Below are 22,404 nucleotides of genomic sequence, written 5' to 3'. Positions count from 1 at the left end.
TTCAGTTCAAAGCCACAGTGCGTTGGAGCTTCTTCTAGCCTAGGGATGGTGGCGGCGGCCGGAGTTGCAGGCGCCGGCGGCGGCCGGCGTCGGTGGGTTTGGTCGCCAAGGTCAAGCACAAGGTCTAGGGGCTTCCGTGTATTTTCTTCTATTTCTAGGGACCTTTCTGCTTGTTGGATGGAGCTGTTCTCTATATCCTCATACGATGTACCTGTTCATGTTCTGGTTTTTGTACTCCTTAACCTTTAATACAAGTACGTTGTGAATCAAAAAAAGTGTTAAGCCTCGTTTAGATGTACTGTGTAAAGTTTTTGAAACAGAATCTTTTCATATTTGAAGTACTAAATATAAACTAATAACAAAACTAATTACAGAACTCGTCTGTAAACTACGAGATGAATCTAATGAGCCTAATTAATCCATCATTAGCATATATGTACTGTAGCTTTACAATAGCAATTTAGTATCTAATCACGGCCTAATTAGATTCATTAGATTCGTCTCGTAATTTACAAGCAAACTATACAATTAGTTTTTTTATTCGTCTATATTTAATTCTCCATGCACGTGCCGCAATATTCTTTTGGAATTTTAAATCTAAATAAAGCCTTAATATTAATTTCGTGTCAAGTCATGGCGTCCAAATCAAGGACCAACGCGATCGATTTTGAAAGGAAGTCAAGGGTACTACGTCTGTGGGGACGACAGGTAGGGCTCTAGCCGCTTTAGGCTGCGAGTTCCGGTTGTGGCTTCATTTCGTGCTTCAAATTAGTAAAATTTCAAACAAAAAAAATTTGAGCCGGAACTAAACGTGGCCTCATTCTCATGGGTGTTGCTCGTATATGTGGTGCTACCGTGCTAGTACCTAGCTACCCAGCTTATCATTTCATTTTTTTTTCTGGTTGTGGCTTCATTTCATTTCATGCACGTCTTTCAAATTCATAGCTATAGCATTGCAGCCTTGCAGGTGGTGTGTGCGGCCATGTGGGTCAGTGGGCGTGCCTGCTGCAACTTGCTTCGCGTGCTGTTAATGTTCCTCCCTGGCCGAGACCTCCAGCGGCCGGATCCGGTTCCTCTGCAGTTGCGCCATCGAAACAGTAAAATGAGCCTGGCGCTACAGTATACTCTGTGGGCACTGTTCATCCTCTGCAGTACTGTATCAAACAGTGTTATGAACAGTCTCGCTATACTGTTCACACAGGTGCTGTTCATCACTATACCATACGATCTCATCCGCCCGTTCCGGATCGGACGCCTCCCATTCCTCCAACCTCACTCTACAGTGTTTTCAACGAACTGCAGAGGATCTGTTCCGGGCCAGGGGGGCAGGGGGCCATGCCCGTCGCCATCCAGCTCCAGCAGCCCCACAAATACATGGATATAAATATACAGAGCAGAGAGATGACAGGGAAAATCAAACCTATCAGCAAGACTATATATTTGTTTATTTATGCGCTTTACTTACTTACCCGTTCTTCTTTTAATTTTTTTCTTTTTGTTCCTTGAAAAGTGGATGCGTTTTTCTTCTCCAATGTACTGCCCCTTGCCTCACTCACATTATTGTTTGTTTGCTTGCTTGTCTGTAAATTTCTTTCTATCTTACTGCAATAAGTTGCATGTCAGTAGAGGGGCATATTACACATCCATGCTGGTCCATCCATTCCTCCATTCTTGCTGCCTGAAGCATGCATGCAGGGGACCAAATGATACTTGTACTATACTAGAAGATAAGCATGGACCAGGGATGCGCGCCACATGTTTAAATGTTTTGTTTCCAATTTGGATAAGGGTTGCGCTGAATATACTCTCTCCTTACGACGAATCTATCATGCATTAAATTCGCTTCTTCATCTTCTCGATCTCCTGCACGTCGCCTTGTCTGCTCAATGTACTCGATCTCCTACACGAGTTGTTGCTGCTATACGCCAATTATCCGTAATCCAATTCTTTCATCGGCAAAGATGAGTAGCACTATATGCTCTATTTTTTCAGCCGATTGAGATTTGGTTTGATCATGTGCTTGTAATTAGCTGTTAGGTTACACACTTAATGACACAAACTTGACATATGCCGTCTATAGAGGGGCGAAGCCAGAAAAAAATTTAGGAGGGGCTGAAAAAAAAACGCTACAACAATATAGCATCTCTAGAACACCTCATAAAAGACAAATATAATAGTTTAAAGTAGTCTTATATTAAAAACATCGATAGAGGATGAATATCGCGAAATACATCATGAAAAATAAAGGATACGACCATATCGAAAAAAAACTAATAGACGCCGCGCGTGACGGTGACACTCATTATTCATCCGAAGAAGCAATCTATAGAAACAGGCATAATTGATTAGTCAAACATATATGGACCTCCAAATTACAAATTTAGAGTAGAACAAAGCATACTATTAATTTTTTAGGCAATAAGATACGGCGTTTTTCTTGCAACATCTAAAGAAGCTGTCAAACGAATCTCATAGCGTTTTTCTTCCTCCTTGCTTATTTCAACTAATTTTCTATCCACATTTGTCCTTTGGTTCATAAAGTCTTCACACTTTAGCCTAGCTTCTACATAAGTCTTGATTGTGCTTAAGTATCCTTAGCTTTCTTCCAATTCACATAACCTTGATGTGCAAAGACCGAACTACCAAACTTTTCAGGCTTTGCCGAATTAAAGAAAAAATAGCAATACAAGCGATAAGATGCATCCTTGTACTCACTATACTCTAGCCAATCAAATTCATCAAACCAAGTCTTCTGAAAAGATCTAAATTCACCACTCATCCATTTACAAGGAAACATGAGATCGCGAGGTTGAGTTGGACCATTCAAAGCATATGTCCTCTTTACTTAATCTCTAATTTCAGGTTGATAATCATCAATAGGTTTGCACATTCCAGAGTCCCCAATTAATCCGAATGACTAAACTCTGCTCTAGATTTCTTTGGTTGAGATGTGGTCTCATTAGTATGTGGAGTTAAAGCACTTGAACTTGAAAAATATGTGTGTATGGTTCTTTTTCACATTCTGAAGTCTGTCATATTAATCAATGAATCAAATTTATTGAATCAATGAAAATGGAAATTGAATCATCAATCATAGACTCACGGACAGGATAATGAGACAAAAAGCGAAACAAAAAATTAACTTATCTAATTCTAATTGGCTGGCCGCTGGGCGCCTGGCCCCTGCAGTCTATATTCTCACCTGAATGTTGCTGCTATATAGGTAGTTTAGCTTGATATGCATGCAAGCAGGTATCAATCAGGCAGGCCATCAGCAGCGGAGGACCACACTGCAGGCACAACAGGGGAGAGGCAAAAGGAATTGGTGTGGTCGTGTGCACTGCATCAAGAAACTCCGAATGGATTGCTTGCACCGATATATGCATACATCCACAAGATTTGTGGCGCATACACGATCGATTGCTACGTACACCACCCCGCTGCATGTACATTCAATCTACACTTGATCTGTAGATATACGCCTTCTGTTGCCATGTGTCGCGTGCCCACACTTCTGAAGTCACATCTCAGGTATTCCCAGGCCCCAAAAGAAGTGGTTTAATTTTATCCCGGGAGTTGGGTCTCCTAATGTTCGATTGTGCAGAAGAATTCAGACTAGCTAGCTGGTCAAGCTGCACTCAAGGGGGTGAGATTTTTTTTTATAAAAATACTAGCTACTACGAGTGAGTAGTAGAGGAAATCTGTTGAAACTGCAGGTCAACAATAGTCAGCTGACGGTACAGGAGTTTTTGGTTGGTGCTTCTTCCGGCCATGTATGCGACGTGTAAATTTTTTGAAATAAAATCTTTTCACATTTGAAGTATTAAATATAGATTAATCACAAAACTTATTATAGAACTCGCTTATAAACTAGGAAACGAACTTATTAAGACTAATAATTAATTCACCATTAGCACATATTTAATTTAGTTTTACTGTAGCAATTTATTGTTTAATTATGACTTAATTAGGCTCATTAAATTCGTCTCATAATTTACAAACAAACTGTGCAATTAGTTTTTTATTTTGTTTAGATTTAATACTCTATGCAAATGCCGCAAGATAGTTTTGAAATTTTAAATTTTGCATCTAAACCATGGAACTTTATGCAAAGTATCAGGACAAGTACATTGGTGTCATCTTGAAGACGGTCTCATGCAGTGACACATAATCTTGAGGCGACTTACCAGACAACTTTTACAATAGCTTATTTTTTTTATTTGTCTCATAGTTATACCACATTCCTTGATTTATAGATGAAATAAAGAAATATTTGAGTTGCACAACAACAACAAATTGTACAATAGTGGGAAATAGTCTCATACTCCTAAATTTTAGCCTATGAGAGGGTTGTTTCGTGAGGCAACCACCTCTTTCTCTCACCTTGCTCTCTCTCCTCTACATCACTAAAAATCCTATATGGTATTGCATGAGACGATCTATGAGACCACCGCGTGTAGCAATTTATCTGCCCTCAGCAGTAAATTACTACTGACCACGCATCTTGGAATCTGAAAAGAAGCTGCTCTTCTGTTTGGCGCAGACCGCAGTGCTATCCCGGTAAAGTTGCGTCATGTCAGGTAGAGGTCGCCATCCATCCATCTATCCATCCATCCAAGTCATTGTCGGGTGGTAAAAAATGGCAGGTCAAAACTTGCTGTATTAACGCTCATGCATCTTTCCGCAGCACAAATGCAGAGCGGCAGGTCTTGTTTCCTGTCAAAGCTGCTGATTAGTAGGAGTAGCATCTCGTTCCAGAAACTGACTGACTGTTCAATGGAGGCAGGCAGGAAGATGCTAGGTGGATGGGAGGTCCAGATCGACCAACCTACATGCCGGTGGAAGAAGAAAGGGGATGTTTTCTCATCTTTGTTTTGGTGCGTGCTATTCCATTTTTAGGCAGGAAACAGCTGACCCACGAGTGATGATTTCCTCTCTTTTTTTTGAAATAAACCATGAGTGATGACTTCTCCAAGTTTCTGGAGGCTAAGGGTATAGGGCAAACCATGACTTCCAAAAAGTCCGGCAAGTGAAATCTGTGGTCTGTGGAGATAGTATTCTGCAAAAAAAATAAAAAAACTCCATTTAGTAATATATGTGATGGACTCAGGCTGGCCGGGAAGTCTGTGAGCCCCAAAGCCTTGCCGGTAAGATCACAAGCTTATCCGGCCCACTCATCATCAGGCCCAGTGATCATCGACGGGGAGGGGAGAGTGCATTGACGGGTTTGGGTAGACGATGGGCTGTCGATGTGGGCTTCTGACCCATGCGAAATTAACGTTTTTGAAATTCTTAAGGCTGAAATTCTCAAAAAAAAAAAGAAATTCTTAAGGCTGAACAGCCATGAACGATTCAGCTGTTTATTCACCGTATCTAAAAAAAACTGTTTATTCACCATTCCTCTGACACATTTGTCAAGTGCATAAGCCAGGTTCAATAACTAGCTATGGCCAACCTTTTCTTTATGTTACCTTTTGGTTACATAAAAAAAACTCTACCCGGGGTGTGAAACGGACCCCACCGTTTTTCATTAAGAGGAAGCCTAACCGACCTTTTGGTTACATATATAACAAAGTTGCGAGAATAGATTCAGAGGTTAAAGGTTTATCAGTGGGGGAAGAAATTAATAACCTATTCAGCTGTTGCGCAGATTGCGTTTGACGAAAAACTATGTTTAACATCGTACGTGTGCGTTGACTTTGTTATTCTCGATTTACTTTCATCTTTCCTTTTTTTATGCAATACTTTCATCTGTCCTAGCCATATGATAACCTACGAATGCTTATAGGAGTCATCAGACTGGTGGATTTCAATCAATTAGTTAATTGTATTAATTGGTTCTGATCGCCAGATCCCCTCCTCTCTATTCGATCTAGTGTTGCCATCTGAAAAGAAAAGAAAAGAAAAATGCCAAATGGTTTCCTCTGAGAAAAAGAGAGAGATAGAGAGAGGAAAAGGTGATCGAGAATTCGAGAATGGCTGGTCACAATGGTGAACAAGTTTTAACGGATGTGAGGTCGTTACGCATCAGGGTCATACAAGCTACGAGCACACTAGCTACAAGATCAGGGCCGGCATGCATGCACTCACGCGCACTGGTAAAAAGAAGGAGGGCAGGTTGTGTGGTGAACAGGCCACTAGAGCGCGCTGCTGGCTGCTAGTGGATGTGAACATTATTTTTTAATTGCGATGATAATGCTAGGTTAATCAGGATCAGGGCCAAAAGGACAGGCAGGCACGCAGGCAGCTGCACAGGGGGGGGGGGGGGGGGGGGGGGGGATTAAAGAAAAGAAAGGCAAGGCTTGTGTGTGTCTGCGCGCGCGCGCAACCTGCATCTAGCCTCCTTATCATCACCAGCTTCCACCACAATTCTAATCTATTGTATTCATCCAACCTCCTTATCACAAAAGCCACTTGGCCTTGTCACGAGCTATGCTAGGTTAATCAGGCTGATCAACGAGCCATTTTGCAGCGAGGAGATGGTCAATTTGAGTATGTTTTCGTTGGTTACGTGTAGCATTTTCTCCCGGGTGTCCAAGATACGGCCCCACAGCTAGCTGATGTGGATCACCCACTAATCTCTTATCGACCATTCTCAGTTGCTAGTTGCTACATGTATAATTTTTTTCTTAAAAAAAACCTTGGCGTTAGCTTGCGATGGGGTTGGAATCGGACGCGATTGGAGGGAAGGAAAGGTGGTGGTACACGCAGCTGATGGAAAAAAAACTAAAGTTGGACAGGGACCTGCACCCACAATAGAGTCCTGGCTTGGCTGTCACTCTGCAAACGGTGTGGGTTTAAATGAGTTTAATGGGTTGGGTTTTGATGTGAAGTGTATATGTGTGGGTTGAAATGGGTTATATTAGTTAATGAGGTGGGGTGGAGCGGGTTATATGTAAATTCGGGTTGGATTGGGTTGGGTTGGTTTGAAATAGATTCTTTGCGTAGAGCCGGACCCTGAAATTAAAACCTCGCGTTTAACTATAAAATTTTATTGAAATTTACCGAAATTTATTGAAAATGACTCAGTATGACTGGTAGCTACTCTGTGCAAAGCAGTGTGGCTAGACCTACATGTGGACCCCATGTCAAGAGCCGGACCCTGGAATTAAAATCTCGCGTTCACACTATAAAATTTTATCAAAATTGACCGAAATTTGTTGGAGATGACTCAGTATGACTGGCAGCTATTCAGTGCAAAGCAGTGTGGCTAAACCTACACGTGGGCCCCATATCAAGAGCCGGACCCCGGAATTAAAACCTCGCATTCACACTATAAAATTTAATCAAAATGGACCGAAATTTTTTGAGGTGACTCAGTATAATTGGCAGCTACTCTGTGCAAAACAGTGTGATAAGATCTATATTATATTTTTTTGAGAAACAGATTCTTATTGGGTTGTAACCATAGTTTGGCTAATAGTTATTACATTATGAGATCAAATGTTTGGGTTTTTAGATTGGTCTATGGTGATAGTGGTTTGTGGTGGAGTTGGTTCATATAATTTCTCTCATGAGAATGAGGTGGTGTGAATATAGTTTGAATTCCAACCCATTTGCATGGTGACTTGGCTGCCTCTCCTTCCGCCATGCATGGGTGCTTCTGGTATACATCTTCGAATATACTATATGCTAGTAGTATGTATAATTCTTTTTTGGCAAATATTATTTTGTGCTATATATTTGCATTCAGGATTTCCTTTCTTTGCACAGAGACACTGATGAGAATCGATACATGTAAAACAGCTCGTCGGTTTAAACAAGAGAGACCAAAGAGTTAGTCACTTGCACGGTTGTTTACTTATTATGAATCGAAAGGGCTCAAATAAAACCCTTGGTTGTAAATGGATGGTTGGGTTGTTTGGGAAGCATTTCCCTTTGTTTTTGAGCTTCATGTTCCTGGGGCGCGGTCAAACTGAAAATCCATGGGAGCCCTTGAGTTAACTCCGAACTGTATCATTTAAATCAAGAGAAAAGATTTTGTGAAGTTTTAGTGGATCAGTATTATTGAACCAAGTAATTCTTTTCCTTGCATTGCATATTTTTCACTCTCATCTTCTTCAAGTGTGGCACACAGAAGCCAACTCGCTTAATAATTCGGTAACATTGCAGCTTGCCAGCTTCTTTTTCTGCTTGCTCTCAGACTGTTTTATCACCAGCTCATTCGATCACTCACACCTAAGCAACAAGATTGTAATACACAGGGGAAAAGCCGGCCAGTGGCAGATTTTTCATGCCATCGATTATTTAAGCTGCAGTGCTACACACGATCGAGAAATTACAGGCTACGAAGAAAGCACCCTGTGAGATGTGATTCAGACAACGCATGCAGCTATATATTCAGACAATCACACTACTGCAGCTACCATCAATTAGAAGTACAGTTCTCTCACCATGATCCACCTTTCTCATCGTCGCTCTTAATTTTTCTCTTACAACACAACTGATTACTGATGTGAAAACTCCCGTTGCAGAGCATTCAGACAATCTGTCTCTACCAGCAACCAAGCATATACATGAAAGCATACAAGAAGATGGATGGATGTGTGCACGGACGGATCAGGAGGCGTCGAGCATCTCCCTGTAGTATTCTTCGTCATCGATCCTCCAGAGCGAATAATCCGAGCTGTACTCCCACACCGGCGACGACGGCATCGGCGGTGGCTCGGCGGCAGCGCCATAATAACAATGGCCAGCTCCCCAGCTGTCGAGCACGTAGCTCGCCGCTGCGTCGGCTGCCGCGATCTCGTTCCACAGCTGGTCCATGGTGCAGCAGTACTCCGCCGGCTCCTCGTGCTGGCTCGCCGCGGCGGCGGCCGTCGACGCCTCCTCGAGCTCGGCGTCGTCGCCGTCGCCGCCGCTGCCTTCACGGAGCGCTGAATCGTCGTCGGACGGCGGCGCCGACGAGGACTGCGTGTCCTCGCCGCTGTTCGGAGAGCCGGGGCAGCAGGAGGACGTCGTCGCAGAGGACAGAGGCGACGCCGACGCCGACGTCTTGCCGCCGCCGCTGTTGTGCCGCCTCTCCTGGAGCGCCTTCTTCCTGGTGCGCGTCCTCCAGAAGTTCTTGATCTCGTTGTCGGTGCGGCCGGGGAGGCTCCTGGCGATGCGCGACCACCTGCTGCCCCACTGCGCGTGGAGCTGGACGATGAGGCGCTCCTCGTCGGCGGTGATGCGGCCGCGGCGGAGGTCCGGGTGGAGGTAGTTGACCCACCGGAGGCGGCAGCTCTTGCCGGTGCGCCTCAGACCTGCAGCACGATGACGGAGGGGAGCCGCCGCATGCGGAGAGAGAGACACACAGGAGGAGAAAGCAAACGGTTAACACCGCACGCCACTGCCCGTGGTCGATCGGCCCCTCACGCATGCCGGAGCGGCGCATGCGTGGGGACGGATCGATGCACCCGCCACCGCGCAAACCTGACACCTTTGCTAAGAAATCCCATCGGCGTTCGCCGAACAGGCGGACGAACCGTACCAGCTGCGCGTCCTCCTCCTCCGTCCAGGGGCCCTTCCGCATCGCTGGCGCCGGGGCCGCGCCGCCGCATCTGGTGATGATCTTCTGCTGGCCATCCAGCTTCTTGTTCCTGCTGAACATGGACATGGTCACTAGCTAGCAGCTTCCCGCTGTCGAGGAAACAGAAAGGGATCGAGCGAGCCTGAATGCTTGATCGATCGAGAGGAGGAAGAAATTAATAGGCAGCTAGCTCGTTTGATTCCTTCCCCTCGATCAGCTGGCCTCCCCTTTATATCAGGTCCACTTGGGGTTAGAGAGAGTGAGCATGAGCATAGTATAATGCATGGTGGTGGATATGGGCAAGAGATGGATCGAGCAGGCAGGTGAGTGCCGAATGGTGCGCGGTGAGGTCAGCGGCTGGATCAGTGCCGCCCGCATGATATCTTGCCTAATACCTACATTTGCAATTAAGTGTCGTTTTGAACAGCAGTGATGTGATCAACAAGGCAATGCAGGACAAACTGTTAGTACAAAATACGATAAGATTATAATTTTGAAAATAAGTTTAGCCATACATACCATTTTTAAAAGTTCAGCTTAAGTATTCAAAGAGATATTAATGCTTGCCCAAGTTAAAACGTGTGTTGACTGCACTAATCTTGCTCTAGTGCTTCGCTTATAATTTTTTTTACTGGACTGAGTATAAACAACTGGTGAGATTGATGGCACCTGGATTGTCGAAGTTTAGCGACAAGATTCTTAGGAACAAGATAAGTGCTGTTTGGGTTTTTTTATCATGCAAGTAAAATAAAAGACCTAATAATAAATCCCACTAAGTTTCTTCGTGTCAATACCCTGACAGGACGTGAAACGAAAAGATCAGACGGTAGCCAACCTTACTCGCTTAAATACCAATGAGTCGTCTCATAACGGCTAGCTCCAGCTTATCATTAGCCGTTCATGTGATTCTTTGAGCATATTCCCTAATCACTGATATGAGTGACGGCAATAGAAACAGGCTATGCTTGCTATTTGTTAATCAGCATGTTGCAATTCGTAAGCATATCCTTGCATCCTTTTGGGATAATAACAGAACGAGGGAATATGTTCTCCGGCTAATTATTGGGCGATCAACGCGAATTAAAGCTCGTCATGCTTAGAATGCCCAGACATATGATGCCTCATTTGATGCCTTGAATTATGCATACTTGCAATAGAAAATCAAAAGAGAAGTTGCACTTATTGGCAACTCACTAAATTCGTCACCAGAAACATTCACAGTGCATGGGTGAAAACAGTCTTGTAAGATGCATCACGGGCCACATATATATGGACAGCCTTATCAAGAGAAATACTCTGCCACAAGGAAAACTTGGGTGCCACAATGATCCATGGGAGTTTTTTTTTTGACACGGTCAAAAACATACACACAGCATCTCGCGTTTAGGGACGCGATGCACGCTGTTCAGGAGAAATATGTGCGGATGTCAAAAGGCCATCACGGTGACCCTGAATACATTGCAAAAGGATTGTCGATCCATCCTAATGGCTCTCTACTCGGGTATGTTCATCGGAGGTTCCAGGCTCTCCACCAGAGTCTGCAGGTCTAAATCCTTACCCTCAAACTTCTTGATGAAAGGGTGATTCTGCAACAACAGAAATGGTAACTCAGCACAACTTACCCAAATGAATGGTGCAAACAGTAATTCCAAATTGTCAATCAGAAAACTATAAAAATCGAAGAAAGGCAATGCTGACCAAGAGTTCTGAAGCAGACATCCTCTCTGCTGGGTCCTTCTGTATGCTGCAAAGCAATATAGCAAAATATAAAACTAATGAAGCACCAAATCATAATTTCATAACAAAACTCTTCACGAAATTTATGATGGCAGTTGAGCAGAATTTGAACACGGTTAGTGCACATTAAAGAAATTATTGTTCTTTTCGGATAGGTGCAGCCACAAATCACAACCTCAGGATGGTTCATTAATTTAGATGTCCATATTGACATAGCTCATTCTCTTACCAATTATTATCTTTTGTAATAAAAAAAATATAGTCAGTGTCATTAAAGCCATGCATATCAGATGAAATGGCAATGAGTCAAACTTTACACTTCAGCTAAAGTAGTACAGTTTGATGTTTCAAGGGCTGAAGGGGTACTTTGAACACAGTTGAACAAACCTTTTAAGATAGTGTGCTTAATATATAGTATGACATATAAAATGCCAAGACAAAACCAACATGTAACGAATTACGTCCCATAGCACTGAATCCTATGTGTCCTTGATTGATATCCCATGAGGCCATGACTACAGCTCCAGATTGAAGCCAAGTCTTAAAAAATATTTATCAACAACAAGCGAACAAATCTATTGTAAGAGTTTTACCCACTGAGCTATTGGTCAGAAGGTGAATCTTGCAGCGTCTTTGATCAGAATGCAATAATGAGACAATTGCAGTGTGTTCCCAGTAGTTACATTGCAAGGTGAATTTTAAGATAAATGGGACATTTGCTTCAAATTAACTGAGTGCATTAGCAAGCAGGAAGATATTAACTGGGATTTTAAAATGTGAAATTACAGAAAGGAAAATTTGACATACCAAGAGGAGATAAATGAGCAGAATTCCGGAGAGAACTGATCTGCAGGTGCAGAAGGTGGTGGCTGATCAACAATTGCTTCAAGAAGTTCATAGAAGCTTAACCAACCTTCTCCTTCTGAAGGTATATAAGGGAACCGACCAATGGCACACTCAAGTATTACTAGTCCCAAACTCCATATGTCACTCTTGTAGTCATAAGAGCTCCCACTAATCCTCTCAGGCTGAATAAGGAAGAAAAGTAAAGAACTGTCACCAGATGTTTTAAGCATTCTAGTCACAAATGAACATAAACTAGCAATCACATAAAAGAACTAAGTCAACATACCGCCATATAGTTGTAGGTTCCAACAAATGTATCCCGCTGACCCATTGAACTTGCTAGCACTGCACTGACCCCAAAATCAGTAATCTTTACTTCACCTTTACGGTTGACTAACAAGTTAGACGGCTTTATGTCCCTGTGAATCACATGCCTTTCATGATGAAGATATAATAAACCCTCCAAGACCTGAATTAACCAGAATACTATTCGATATTAGCTGTGTGAAAATGTGTTTTCAAGTTCCAACAAATGCTAATAACATAACTTTCAGCTTATTCTAAATATCTAATTTAAGCAGATTTTGTTTGTACCTGCTTACAAAGTACTGCAAGGTATGGCTCCAGAATGGTCTTCACTTGTTTAATGATGTCCGCAAGAGATCCGCGATCCATGTACTCAAGAACAAGATATATAACACCATTGTGGTAAAAAGATTGATGGCACAGAACTATATGTGGACTCTGTGTTGCTTGATTAATTTTGAGCTCCTGCACTATTTGTTTGCGCACTGACTCCTGAATGTTCATTTGAATACCCTGCAGAAGTAATTGCAATACTGGTTAATGTAACATGTGGCCCATAAATGCCATATGGAGTTCATCTGAAATGTCATATGGGTGAGATGCCCTACCTGATGTACTCAAATTCATTACCATCAGTATTAATAAGATATTAATGCCCTACCTGATGTACTCAAATTCATTACCATCAGTATTCATAAGATAATTAGTGTTTCCAGATATTTCATATGTACACATAAGCTAGTACTAGATCTAGATGTAACTGCTTTACCATTCATTTAGCATTTCCCATCTTAATTTACAAGAGTACATCTTTGCGCACTTAAATTAATGCTGCCATGTCAATATGGCGTTATCAAGTTCACTAAACAAAACAATCAAATCATTACATTCATATAATTCTAATTGCCATAACAAGATATAACATGCAGGAAATCTGTTCGATTTTTTTGATCATATAGATTTCAATATCCCACCTAAAAATGATTTCCATGCCAAGAAAGACGAAACATAAAGAATATAAATATAGTAAATGAGAATATGAAACAAAACAATGCATGCCAAGTTGCCAACAATGTCAATTTTATATTTAATAATAGAAGAAGGTGAATGGATAGTTTATATTGTGAAGAAATGTGCCTATTTTGCCTTGATTTGATCAAAGCACATGTCCCATATCAACAGTGAGTCAAGTGGTCCTATATGGGAGAATGAAACTAATAGTCTACTAGACTAGTCAACTAGGCATGTACAAGAATGGATGGAGAAGCAATGATAGACTTTGCTTTTAATTCCTTCAAGTCATTTGTGTACTCTTCACTCTATTTTATCAGCTTGTGTGCTGAGAATTTTGTAAAAATTTGTGCGGCTGCAAAGGCCAGAGATGTTTCCTTTATCTAAAAAAAACTAGGCATGCACAAGAAGAAATTACTGTGCTAAAAATTACCTTCAAGGCATACAATGTCCCCACCCATTTGTGCCGCACTAGCTGGACAACACCACCACTCCCTTTACCAATGACTTGGATCATCTCAAGATCATCCATTGATAACTGTACATCTTCCACCTTCAGGTTTGTTGATTGCTGAGGAAAGATGCAATCGAAGTTCATAAACTGAATGATCACTAAACAAATACCAACACAAATACAAACTAGAGAAACAAGATATCCAAGGAGCTCAAGCTAAGTATGATAATCATTCGGGGAAACTGAAAACGCATGATGTTCCCACTAACTGCAAAAACTTCTGATAGTGTCATTTAATAACTAGGAACAAGTAATAGTCAATATTTGTTCATCGATTAACCTGAAATGAGAATTCAACATTAACAAACACAAAAGGTTCCTCTGCAGTGTGCGCCATTGTGCTCCATAAAGCAGCATGGGCATCTGAGTCGCACCAGTACCATGCATTTAATTGAAACGTGGAATTCAGAATATATGCACACGTGCTTCTACGCAAACGAACAATGTTACGACCTACGCTAAGAGGTCCATTCCACAGGAGTTTTCCAGGACTCACATTTTCATCTCCATTTTCCTCGGAGATAAGCCGCAAGCCTCTTTGATTAAGCCGCAGTTCACCATCCTTGAATGTGCCACTCGCCGTCCTAAAATGGCACCAGCGACAGCGATCAAAGTCATCAGTTCAGTTGTTGTGCAATAACTACCGAAAACCAAACATCGAACTCCCAATCAAATCGAAGGGAGCACGAAAAATGATTCATGATCCAGAACCACATGTGATTTGCAAATGTCATCACACCCCAGCAAATCAAACCATAACAGCAGTAACTAAAAATGGGGGAAATGAGGGGAACGAAAGGAGGCTATTTTTAGGCTAAGAAAACAAGGGGACTGACAGGAACTTGTCGACGGGGGTCTCCTGCGCCGGAACGGCGAGCTTTAGCTCCTTCACCGGCTTCTTCCCCCTCATGGCCTCCTCGCCCCTTAGCAGGGGGGTCTTAGGGTTTCTTGGTGGGAGATGGGGATGTGACTCGCTGCTCAGGGAGGATCAAGAAGGGGAAAACTAGTTCTTGTTGATTCCGGGAGTACCGGGAGCGGGTCCGACGGCTAGGGGAGATGCGGCGGCAGGTGGGGCGGCGGGATATGGTTTTTTTTTTATCATGTTTGGAGCGGCGGCGGCGGTGACGGGCTCGAGACTCGGAGTCAGAGTAAGGTTGGTGCTCAGATTTTTCTTTTTTTTTAATGTCTAGGGCATCATCCGTCATCCAATTTCCATCCAACGGTCACTGTTACTGATGTGTACTACACTCTTGAGTCTGAGTAGTAGTATGTGTGTTCTGTTCTCTCTCTCTCTCTTTTGAAAATACAGTTTTGTTCTCTCTTTCTCACACACAAAATTCAGTTTACATCTCACTTTAGGTATTTACCACCGAACTTTATCTAAACCAAAATCTCATACTACCTCCGGTTTTAGACACAAATATTATGTTCGGAGGGATTACTACTCCGTTATTTGCTTTATCTTTGGTATAATAGACATTTATCTTTCCATCTAGTTCGTAATTCATCTGCGAGGTTTATTCATGAACCAGATATTCAGTATTGCACTATGTTATAGCAAATGTAAAATTATTGCTACTGCTCAAAGAGAATTGCATTTCATTGTGCATCCTTGCTGTTTGTTATGGCAGTTACCTTTCTTTCTATTTTCACACCTATATGCTTACTTGGTTCAATTGGCTTGGCCACCAAATATCCTTGTCATTTGGGGCCACGAGATGGCAATGTTGAGGCATTGGTTGTATGAAGTTGCCATCTTACCTTCACTTGTCATCTCAAAATCCAGTCATCAAACATCTCCTTATCACCCACTTCAAATTAATGTCATACCTTCCTATAACAGTGGATACCTTTAAGATCATAAAATTGGAGAGAGAATTTAATAATTAAAATGGCATTCTTTACTTTCCTCGACAATGAAATTGCTTTCTTTATAAAGAAAGAATATGCTGATTTGACTAATACTAGAAAAATTAAATGGTTGAGCTTATGCTTCACTCATTCGATGATAATTGACTAAAGCAAATTGAGGAGAAAGATGGGTTAAACAAACGGAAGACTCAACTTGCATTAGCCCTCGAATCCAATTGACAATTCATTTTGCCGAGTTCCTTCGACATGGTTCTCTTGACGCACCCTAGTATACTCTACTTGTTCACCTGTGTTGGTTTGGGGTGCGGTCAATTCACCCGAGGATCGCCCTCCCAATTCAAAGTTTTTTCCTGGAAGTTTCAACCGTCGTTGTCTATGACAACAATCGCGACCGACTATTAAGATCCTCGCGACTATGGCAGGGAACAATGCAAAGGAGCAGACCAGTGCATGCATGATCACTGCAGACGCCTCCATGGAAAATTACCAAGCCACAATTCAACCACAAACCACAAACCACCATCTGTTTCACCATCCTATCTCACTTTCTTATTTTTCGTTCTCTTCCCCCTTCCACCCATCACCATCGCCCTTGCACCACCAACCTTCCCAAGCCCAATTTATGTCGCTCTTGGATACCTTCCCATCTACAGTATTCTAAGGTGCCTCTATTTAGAAGAAAGTATATGCTTTAGCTTACAAAGAGCCACATGTCCTAAGCCACTCACTAGAGAGTTGTAGTATCCTCATTGTCAGCAACGATACCAACATCATATCCGAACGACCGAATCACTTAGGTTATAATGGACGAGGGCTACCTGTGGTTAAGTTCCAAGTTATTAACGTAAGGAAAAGGACAAATATGATAGATAAATGTAGCATAGTTTTTGAACTGAAAACAATGGTTTCTTTCTGTGAGTGGTAATATCTTTTGTGATGACTTTTATGGCATAAAACAAAATTTGCATTGTTTGTTTTGTATAATTTGTACCAAGGATGATGCTAGATATACTAATCATAGATCAAAGTTTGTGGTTCTTATATTTACAAGTGATAGAATCCTAAAAGATAATTATGATGAATGACGAACTAGTACATAGTGGGTGTAAAAAGAAAGCACAACGATAATGCTAGGTTAATGAGGATTAGGAGTTAGGACCAAAGCAATTTGGAAAGGAAGAAAGAAGTACATGTGGGCAACGACCTTCCTTCATTACATATCCACCATTGTTTTTTTTCTATGTAGTCACTGTCGCAAAGCCACGACAAAAGTGTAGGTGAATGGCAAAGTACCAAATCCTTTCTCTATGTCGCTGACAAGTGGGCCCTACCGACCAGCGAAGGAAATCCATGGGCAGCAAGTCTCTGTTCTCTTTGGAGGGAAGAGCTTTGCCTGTGCGTGTAGCATTTTGCAATAATGGCTTTGTGATCCCATAGGGTGTCTTAATCACTCACTAATCGTCCTCGCTTGATGTCAAGTGTTACTGTTTGGGATGAGGGCATGAGGCTAGGCTACTTCTACAATTGGAGGGATGGAAAGGTGGATATGATGCACACAAAAGTCAGACAGGGACCTGCACGTATACAAATGGCACGCATGGCATCGCCTGCTGATTGGATGCAGCCGTCCCTTGTCCCTTCCGTCATTCCGTTTCCATGGCATGGGGTTCAGCGAGCTAGTAGTAGATTCCCATTCCCATATGCATGCATTCCGTCAGTTTGTTGAACTGGTATCTTGGAATAATGTGTAAAATTTTTCGAGATGCAGATTCTGCATTACATTCATGATGTCCAAAGATCTAATGGTACTTGATCGAAGAATTTCAGAGCAGCGCCCTTCAACTACCTCCTCTCATTTAGGTCGATTCGTAGCATAATTTAGATTCCGGAATCAATTTAAACTTTTCCCAGTAGCAGACTAGTTATTCGTCCGTCTATGGCTGTTCCGAGCGTTTTCGTTCGTACTGTGCTGTCCGGGCCTTGTGTTGTTAATTAGAAATCGCAGGTTTCTTAAATTTGTTTGGAAGGTTTTGGAAATTGTGGCGTATCAATATTGAAGCAGCTGCAGTATTTGCCTTTCATCTTTTATCCTGGCCACTACAGTCAGTTGTGCGAATCAGGGAAAAGAAGTGAGGATTTGTCTGACTATATTAGCTGTTGCTGAAAAATTACAACATCATGATTTCTACTTATATATCACTTAAATTTGATCATAGCAACATCATGCTTGCTACTTTTTCTCGTAATGATTTCTCATTCAGATCTACAGTACACACAAGGAAGAAATCAGTAGCACATCACCATCCATCATCTGTTAAGCTATGCAGAATTGCAGAGAGTACAGAGAGGTTGCAATACACAAGCATCAAAATGGAGATTCAGGACAACACAGTACTCACTAAGTAATGTAACAGCTCTCATATACTCAGTATAATCCCATCATCAATCTTACATGCATGAACACAGCAAGGTCCCTACAGATGTTTTCTGATCTGATCTGAATACCTGACCATTCAGCATAAGATGGCGAACTCTGTCTTCTGATGACGTACATGGCATGCACGCGTCAAGCAAAGGTACATGTGTAATTACAGTATACAAATGCAAATATATATAGTACTAGTATACAAAGAACGTAGGAACAGATGCAACGAAAGACGAACCTAGCTTTGAAATCGTAGCAAGACAGAAAGTAAAGCTAACTAGTAATTCAACATATAAGGCTAAGATGCATGGTGGATTATGATCTGATATGCATCTATGGCTCGATCAAGAAGCGTCGAGCATCTTCTTGTAGTACTCCTCGTCGTCGATCCTCCAGAGCGAATAATCCGAGCAGTACTCCCACACCGGCGACGACGGCGCCGGCGGCTCGGCGGCAGCGGGGTGGCCCGCGCCTCCCCACCCGTCGACCATGTAGCTCGCCGCCGCGTCGGCCGCCGCGATCTCGTTCCAGAACTGGTCCATGGTGTACGAAGACTCCTGCTGCTGCTGGTGGTGACGATGCTGGCTTGCCGCGGTGGTGGACGCCTCATCGAGCTCGGCGTCGTCCTCGACGTCGCCGCCGCCGCTTTCTCGCAGCGCCGACGAGGACGCGGCCGTGAGGCGGCCGCTGCCGCTGCTCGGAGAGCCAGCAGAGCAGGACGCGGTAGTGGTCACGGTCGACGACGAGGACGCCGACGCCGACGCCGACGCCAACGCCTGCTGGCTCGCCGCCTTCTGCTTCCTGGTGCGCGTCCTCCAGTAGTTCTTGATCTCGTTGTCGGTGCGGCCGGGGAGGCTCCTGGCGATGCGCGACCACCTGCTGCCGTACTGCGCGTGGAGCTCGAGGATGAGGCGCTCCTCGTCGGGGGTGATGCGGCCGCGGCGGAGGCCCGGGTGGAGGTAGTTGACCCACCGGAGGCGGCAGCTCTTGCCGGTGCGCCTCAGACCTGCAGGACGCCGACACGCATGCATAGAGAAGAAGCAGGAGGAGGAGAGGAAGCAAGCAAATGGTTAACACCGATAGCCACTGCCCATCTAGATCAATCCCCAAGCACGCATATATATATATTTATATATATGCATGCTTGGGGATGCACCCGCCACCGCGCAAACCTGAAACCTTTGCTAAGAAATCCCACCGGCGTTCACCAAACAAGCGCACAAACCATACCAGCTGGGCGTCTTCCTCCTCTGTCCACGGCCCCTTCCTCATCCCCAGCGGCACAGCCGCCGCCGCCGCCTGCTGATTATTGCCAATACTACTGCTACGCTCACCGTCCTTCTTCTGCTTGCTCCTGCTAAACATGGACATGGTGGCTGCCGCCATCGATCGATGATCCATCACCCCCTCCGGTCCTCTCTGCTGCAGCTGAGGCCAGCAGGCGTGTGGTCTCCTGATGAACTCCTCTCCTCCCCTTCGAGTAGTCTCCGTCGAGGGCTTGCCTTAATAGTCTGATGGCCGCCGGACAGAGACAAAGGCCGTCCCAACGAGCTTCGATCAATCGAGAGGAAGAAGAAAGAGACTGCAGATAGATATATGCCTCCACTTGTGTACTCTCTAGATTCTAGCTGCTAGCTGTATGATGAGTACACTCCAAGATCCCCCTGTACTGGCCGGCCACACGGATTATATATAGGGAAAAGAGATCGAGTTGGTTGCCATTGGCACGGAAGAGGATCGGAGCCTAGCTAGTATAATGGCAGATCTGGTGAGCGAGCTGCTCGATCGATGAGTGCAGAGAAGCTAGCTAGTGCGCCAGGAGGTCAGTGATGGCCACTCGCACTCAGAAATGCTCCTATCATGTGTGAGCACTCGGGGACTTTCTGGAGTCACCTCACCCGGCCCCTCTTGGTTTTACACTCTTGTCGTTGCGCCACTAAATTAAGTTTTGCAAGCCCAAGCCAGTCAATCATATCGTAAGCAGAGTTTTAGTTTACTGGTTTCATTTGTCGCAGACAATGTTTTGACATATATTCAGTGGAAACTGTAACAAAAACGCTGCAACGTATAATGCAAGTAGCTGTAACAAAACACGCTCACCGCAGCGGTTTTGAAGTTTCCAATGCAAAACCTGTGGGTTTGGAGGGCACATACATGAAGTTCTTAACATCGAACAATTAATTCATGCATGATTGATCTTCAGTGATCAAGATTTTTGAATAGTGCACCGAAGTTATCTGCATACATATCATGGTTTTGGATTGTCTCTAGACTACATACACAGGCTGCTCAATGCCATGATCACCTAGCAGAGAACAGACTACCAGAATCACTTGGCTATTGAATAGATTTTAGCTCAATTGCAAAATAATCTTTTGCTGTTAGGAAAGCTTCTTCACTAAATTAAAAGGGTGTCATGATTTGTAGATATGATTCTCTTCAAGCCTTCTAGACGATCGATGTAGTTTTTTCTATACCTGTATTAAACACCATGTTGCAGTTCTTAAGCATATCCTTTGCTTTGTTTTCTAAATAAAATAATGAGAGAATTTATTCTCAAATGACAAGCATCAGTGATCAATGCAGGCTGCATCGCATGCATGCTTGCATCATATTCAAGATGCCCGGATTGACAACATTAACTGAAGAAACAAAATATTCAATCTACCACAGTACTATACTCATCGTGTCCTCTTTTTTTTTCGGTCATCGTCTACATACACTGTTATGACTTTGTTGAAGATGCAATTCTTGCTATCTCACAAAATTAGTCACCTATATCGTTCATATAGTGATCAATTACCGGAGAGAACGAGTCCAGTGCTAGCACTAATCGTTGTACTAAGGATGATACTTACATGAATCTTCTGAAAATCTTGTGAAATAAAATAAAAGGGATTCAGGTTGAGCAGGAGTCCGATTTTTATTAAGAGAGATGTGCAGTGTGAGGTCATACATGCTATTTGCGGAATTGGCCCACTATTAAACATTGCTACTAGTGGTATCCACCCAATTATCACACAAAAAGGTATACTCCACTATCAAGTCTACAAATTCAGTACGCCAGGCCTTCCTCACATTCAAGAAATCTAAATTTGTTTTGTCTTTTGTTGCTAGAACAAGTAATTTTTATAGAAATTGCTCGATTTCTGTATGGATTCTGATTCCCATTGATGTTTATCTGTTGCAGACAACTGATATTACTGACAAGAAAAGGAGCAGAATTTTAAGAGAACATTGATGTGGTGATCTGTTGGGGATTGAACCGTCGGGAATGCGTCCGGAGGATAATCCCAACCTCGAAAACATCTCCTAACCTGTCTGCAGGGCTCCGGTGTCGAGTAACAAGCACACACACGAAGGGTGCTCGGTGCCAACAGAGACACCGGGGACCGAGAAGCTCACCTTCGGGACCGAAGGTGAGGACCAAACACTCAGGAGCACAAGCCTGAGGCCCGCAACCTATGGAGCTTCGAAGGAGTCACCTTCGGGAGACCGAAGGAGACAATCGATCGCACCGTCGGCAGGCCGAAGGTGACAAGTGGCTACTCAAAGGCACAAGCTTAAAGATCAAGACCTTCGCCGCCGACAAATGAAGGATCCCATCTTCGTGCGGCCGAAGGTGACGGCTGATCGCTTGAAGACGGAGCATTCGGGGGTGCGACCTCCGAAGTACCCCGAAGGACTCGAAGCCCTTCGGCGGGTGTAGGCGTGCGTGTAAAACGTGAATACGTGAGAAGGTCGGATTTGTACACCTCTCACTCTGTAATTTTACCTTGAAACCGGCTGTAAGTGAGCTGTAAATGAGTTGGAAGGGGGCAATTTGGGGAAACCTAGCCGAAGGCTAGGGGTATAAATAGCCCCCTCTCTCCACAGTGTAAAGGGTTGAATTTTCTGGTTATTGCTGGAGAATTAAGTACCTACGTTCATCGCCGCTTTCATACTGTTCATGCTCCCTGTTTGGGTGTCTAAGAAGCTGAGATCCCAACAGCGGCGCCCACCGTTGCAGCTCGAGAAACAACCTTTGATGGCCCCAGCGAAGAAGAAAGCCTCCGCCGGCACCACAAGCAACACCGCTGAGCAGCACGAAGAAGCCAACACACGAATTCAAGACATCAACAACGAAACTGTTCTTCATGGAGATCCAGTTGATGACACCGAAAACAACGAAGCTCATCAAAA

General features: G+C 43.5%; 3 protein-coding genes across 4 annotated transcripts; all 3 read right to left on the bottom strand.

Moving 5' to 3' along the window:
• Positions 1-8,311: 8,311 nt before the first annotated feature.
• On the bottom strand, positions 8,312-9,893 carry LOC120697243 (myb-related protein MYBAS1-like). Of its 2 annotated transcripts, none has more exons than XM_039980402.1 (2): positions 9,415-9,893; positions 8,312-9,245 (listed from the first exon to the last, which is right to left on the bottom strand). In XM_039980402.1, the coding sequence occupies exons 1-2, from the start codon at positions 9,596-9,598 to the stop codon at positions 8,560-8,562; spliced, it is 870 nt and encodes a 289-aa protein (XP_039836336.1). In that variant the 5' UTR covers positions 9,599-9,893; the 3' UTR covers positions 8,312-8,559. The 2 variants fall into 2 exon arrangements, with proteins under 2 accessions (XP_039836336.1, XP_039836337.1); XM_039980403.1 differs by having other exon boundaries at positions 9,473-9,879.
• Positions 9,894-10,732: 839 nt separating this feature from the next.
• On the bottom strand, positions 10,733-15,083 carry LOC120697241 (mitogen-activated protein kinase kinase 1). Its single transcript, XM_039980400.1, has 8 exons — positions 14,762-15,083; positions 14,422-14,509; positions 13,845-13,982; positions 12,689-12,913; positions 12,381-12,563; positions 12,056-12,276; positions 11,210-11,255; positions 10,733-11,097 (listed from the first exon to the last, which is right to left on the bottom strand). The coding sequence occupies exons 1-8, from the start codon at positions 14,833-14,835 to the stop codon at positions 11,005-11,007; spliced, it is 1,068 nt and encodes a 355-aa protein (XP_039836334.1). The 5' UTR covers positions 14,836-15,083; the 3' UTR covers positions 10,733-11,004.
• Positions 15,084-18,196: 3,113 nt separating this feature from the next.
• Positions 18,197-20,104, bottom strand: LOC120697242 (myb-related protein MYBAS1-like). Its single transcript, XM_039980401.1, has 2 exons — positions 19,395-20,104; positions 18,197-19,228 (listed from the first exon to the last, which is right to left on the bottom strand). Exons 1-2 carry the CDS (start codon positions 19,621-19,623, stop codon positions 18,567-18,569), a joined length of 891 nt encoding a protein of 296 aa, XP_039836335.1. The 5' UTR covers positions 19,624-20,104; the 3' UTR covers positions 18,197-18,566.
• Positions 20,105-22,404: the final 2,300 nt, after the last annotated feature.

This window comes from Panicum virgatum, chromosome 3K, assembly GCF_016808335.1.
Source record: "Panicum virgatum strain AP13 chromosome 3K, P.virgatum_v5, whole genome shotgun sequence".
NCBI classification, from domain to species: Eukaryota; Viridiplantae; Streptophyta; class Magnoliopsida; order Poales; family Poaceae; genus Panicum; species Panicum virgatum.
The sequence above is the reverse complement of the archived record's forward strand: the minus strand, read 5'-3'. Positions and strand labels throughout refer to the sequence as shown.

Excerpts from the sequence above, each read along its gene's own strand:
- LOC120697243 (XM_039980402.1), bottom strand. The coding sequence starts at position 9,598 with ATGTCCATGTTCAGCAGGAACAAGAAGCTGGATGGCCAGCAGAAGATC. Across the intron at positions 9,246-9,414 it reads TTTCTTAGCAAAGGTGTCAG|GTCTGAGGCGCACCGGCAAG; the intron begins GTTTGCGCGGTG and ends ATCGTGCTGCAG.
- LOC120697242 (XM_039980401.1), bottom strand. The coding sequence starts at position 19,623 with ATGGATCATCGATCGATGGCGGCAGCCACCATGTCCATGTTTAGCAGG. Across the intron at positions 19,229-19,394 it reads TTTCTTAGCAAAGGTTTCAG|GTCTGAGGCGCACCGGCAAG; the intron begins GTTTGCGCGGTG and ends GGCGTCCTGCAG.
- LOC120697241 (XM_039980400.1), bottom strand. The coding sequence starts at position 14,835 with ATGAGGGGGAAGAAGCCGGTGAAGGAGCTAAAGCTCGCCGTTCCGGCG. Across the intron at positions 14,510-14,761 it reads ACCCCCGTCGACAAGTTCCT|GACGGCGAGTGGCACATTCA; the intron begins GTCAGTCCCCTT and ends GTGCCATTTTAG. Across the intron at positions 11,098-11,209 it reads TGTCTGCTTCAGAACTCTTG|AATCACCCTTTCATCAAGAA; the intron begins GTCAGCATTGCC and ends CTGTTGTTGCAG.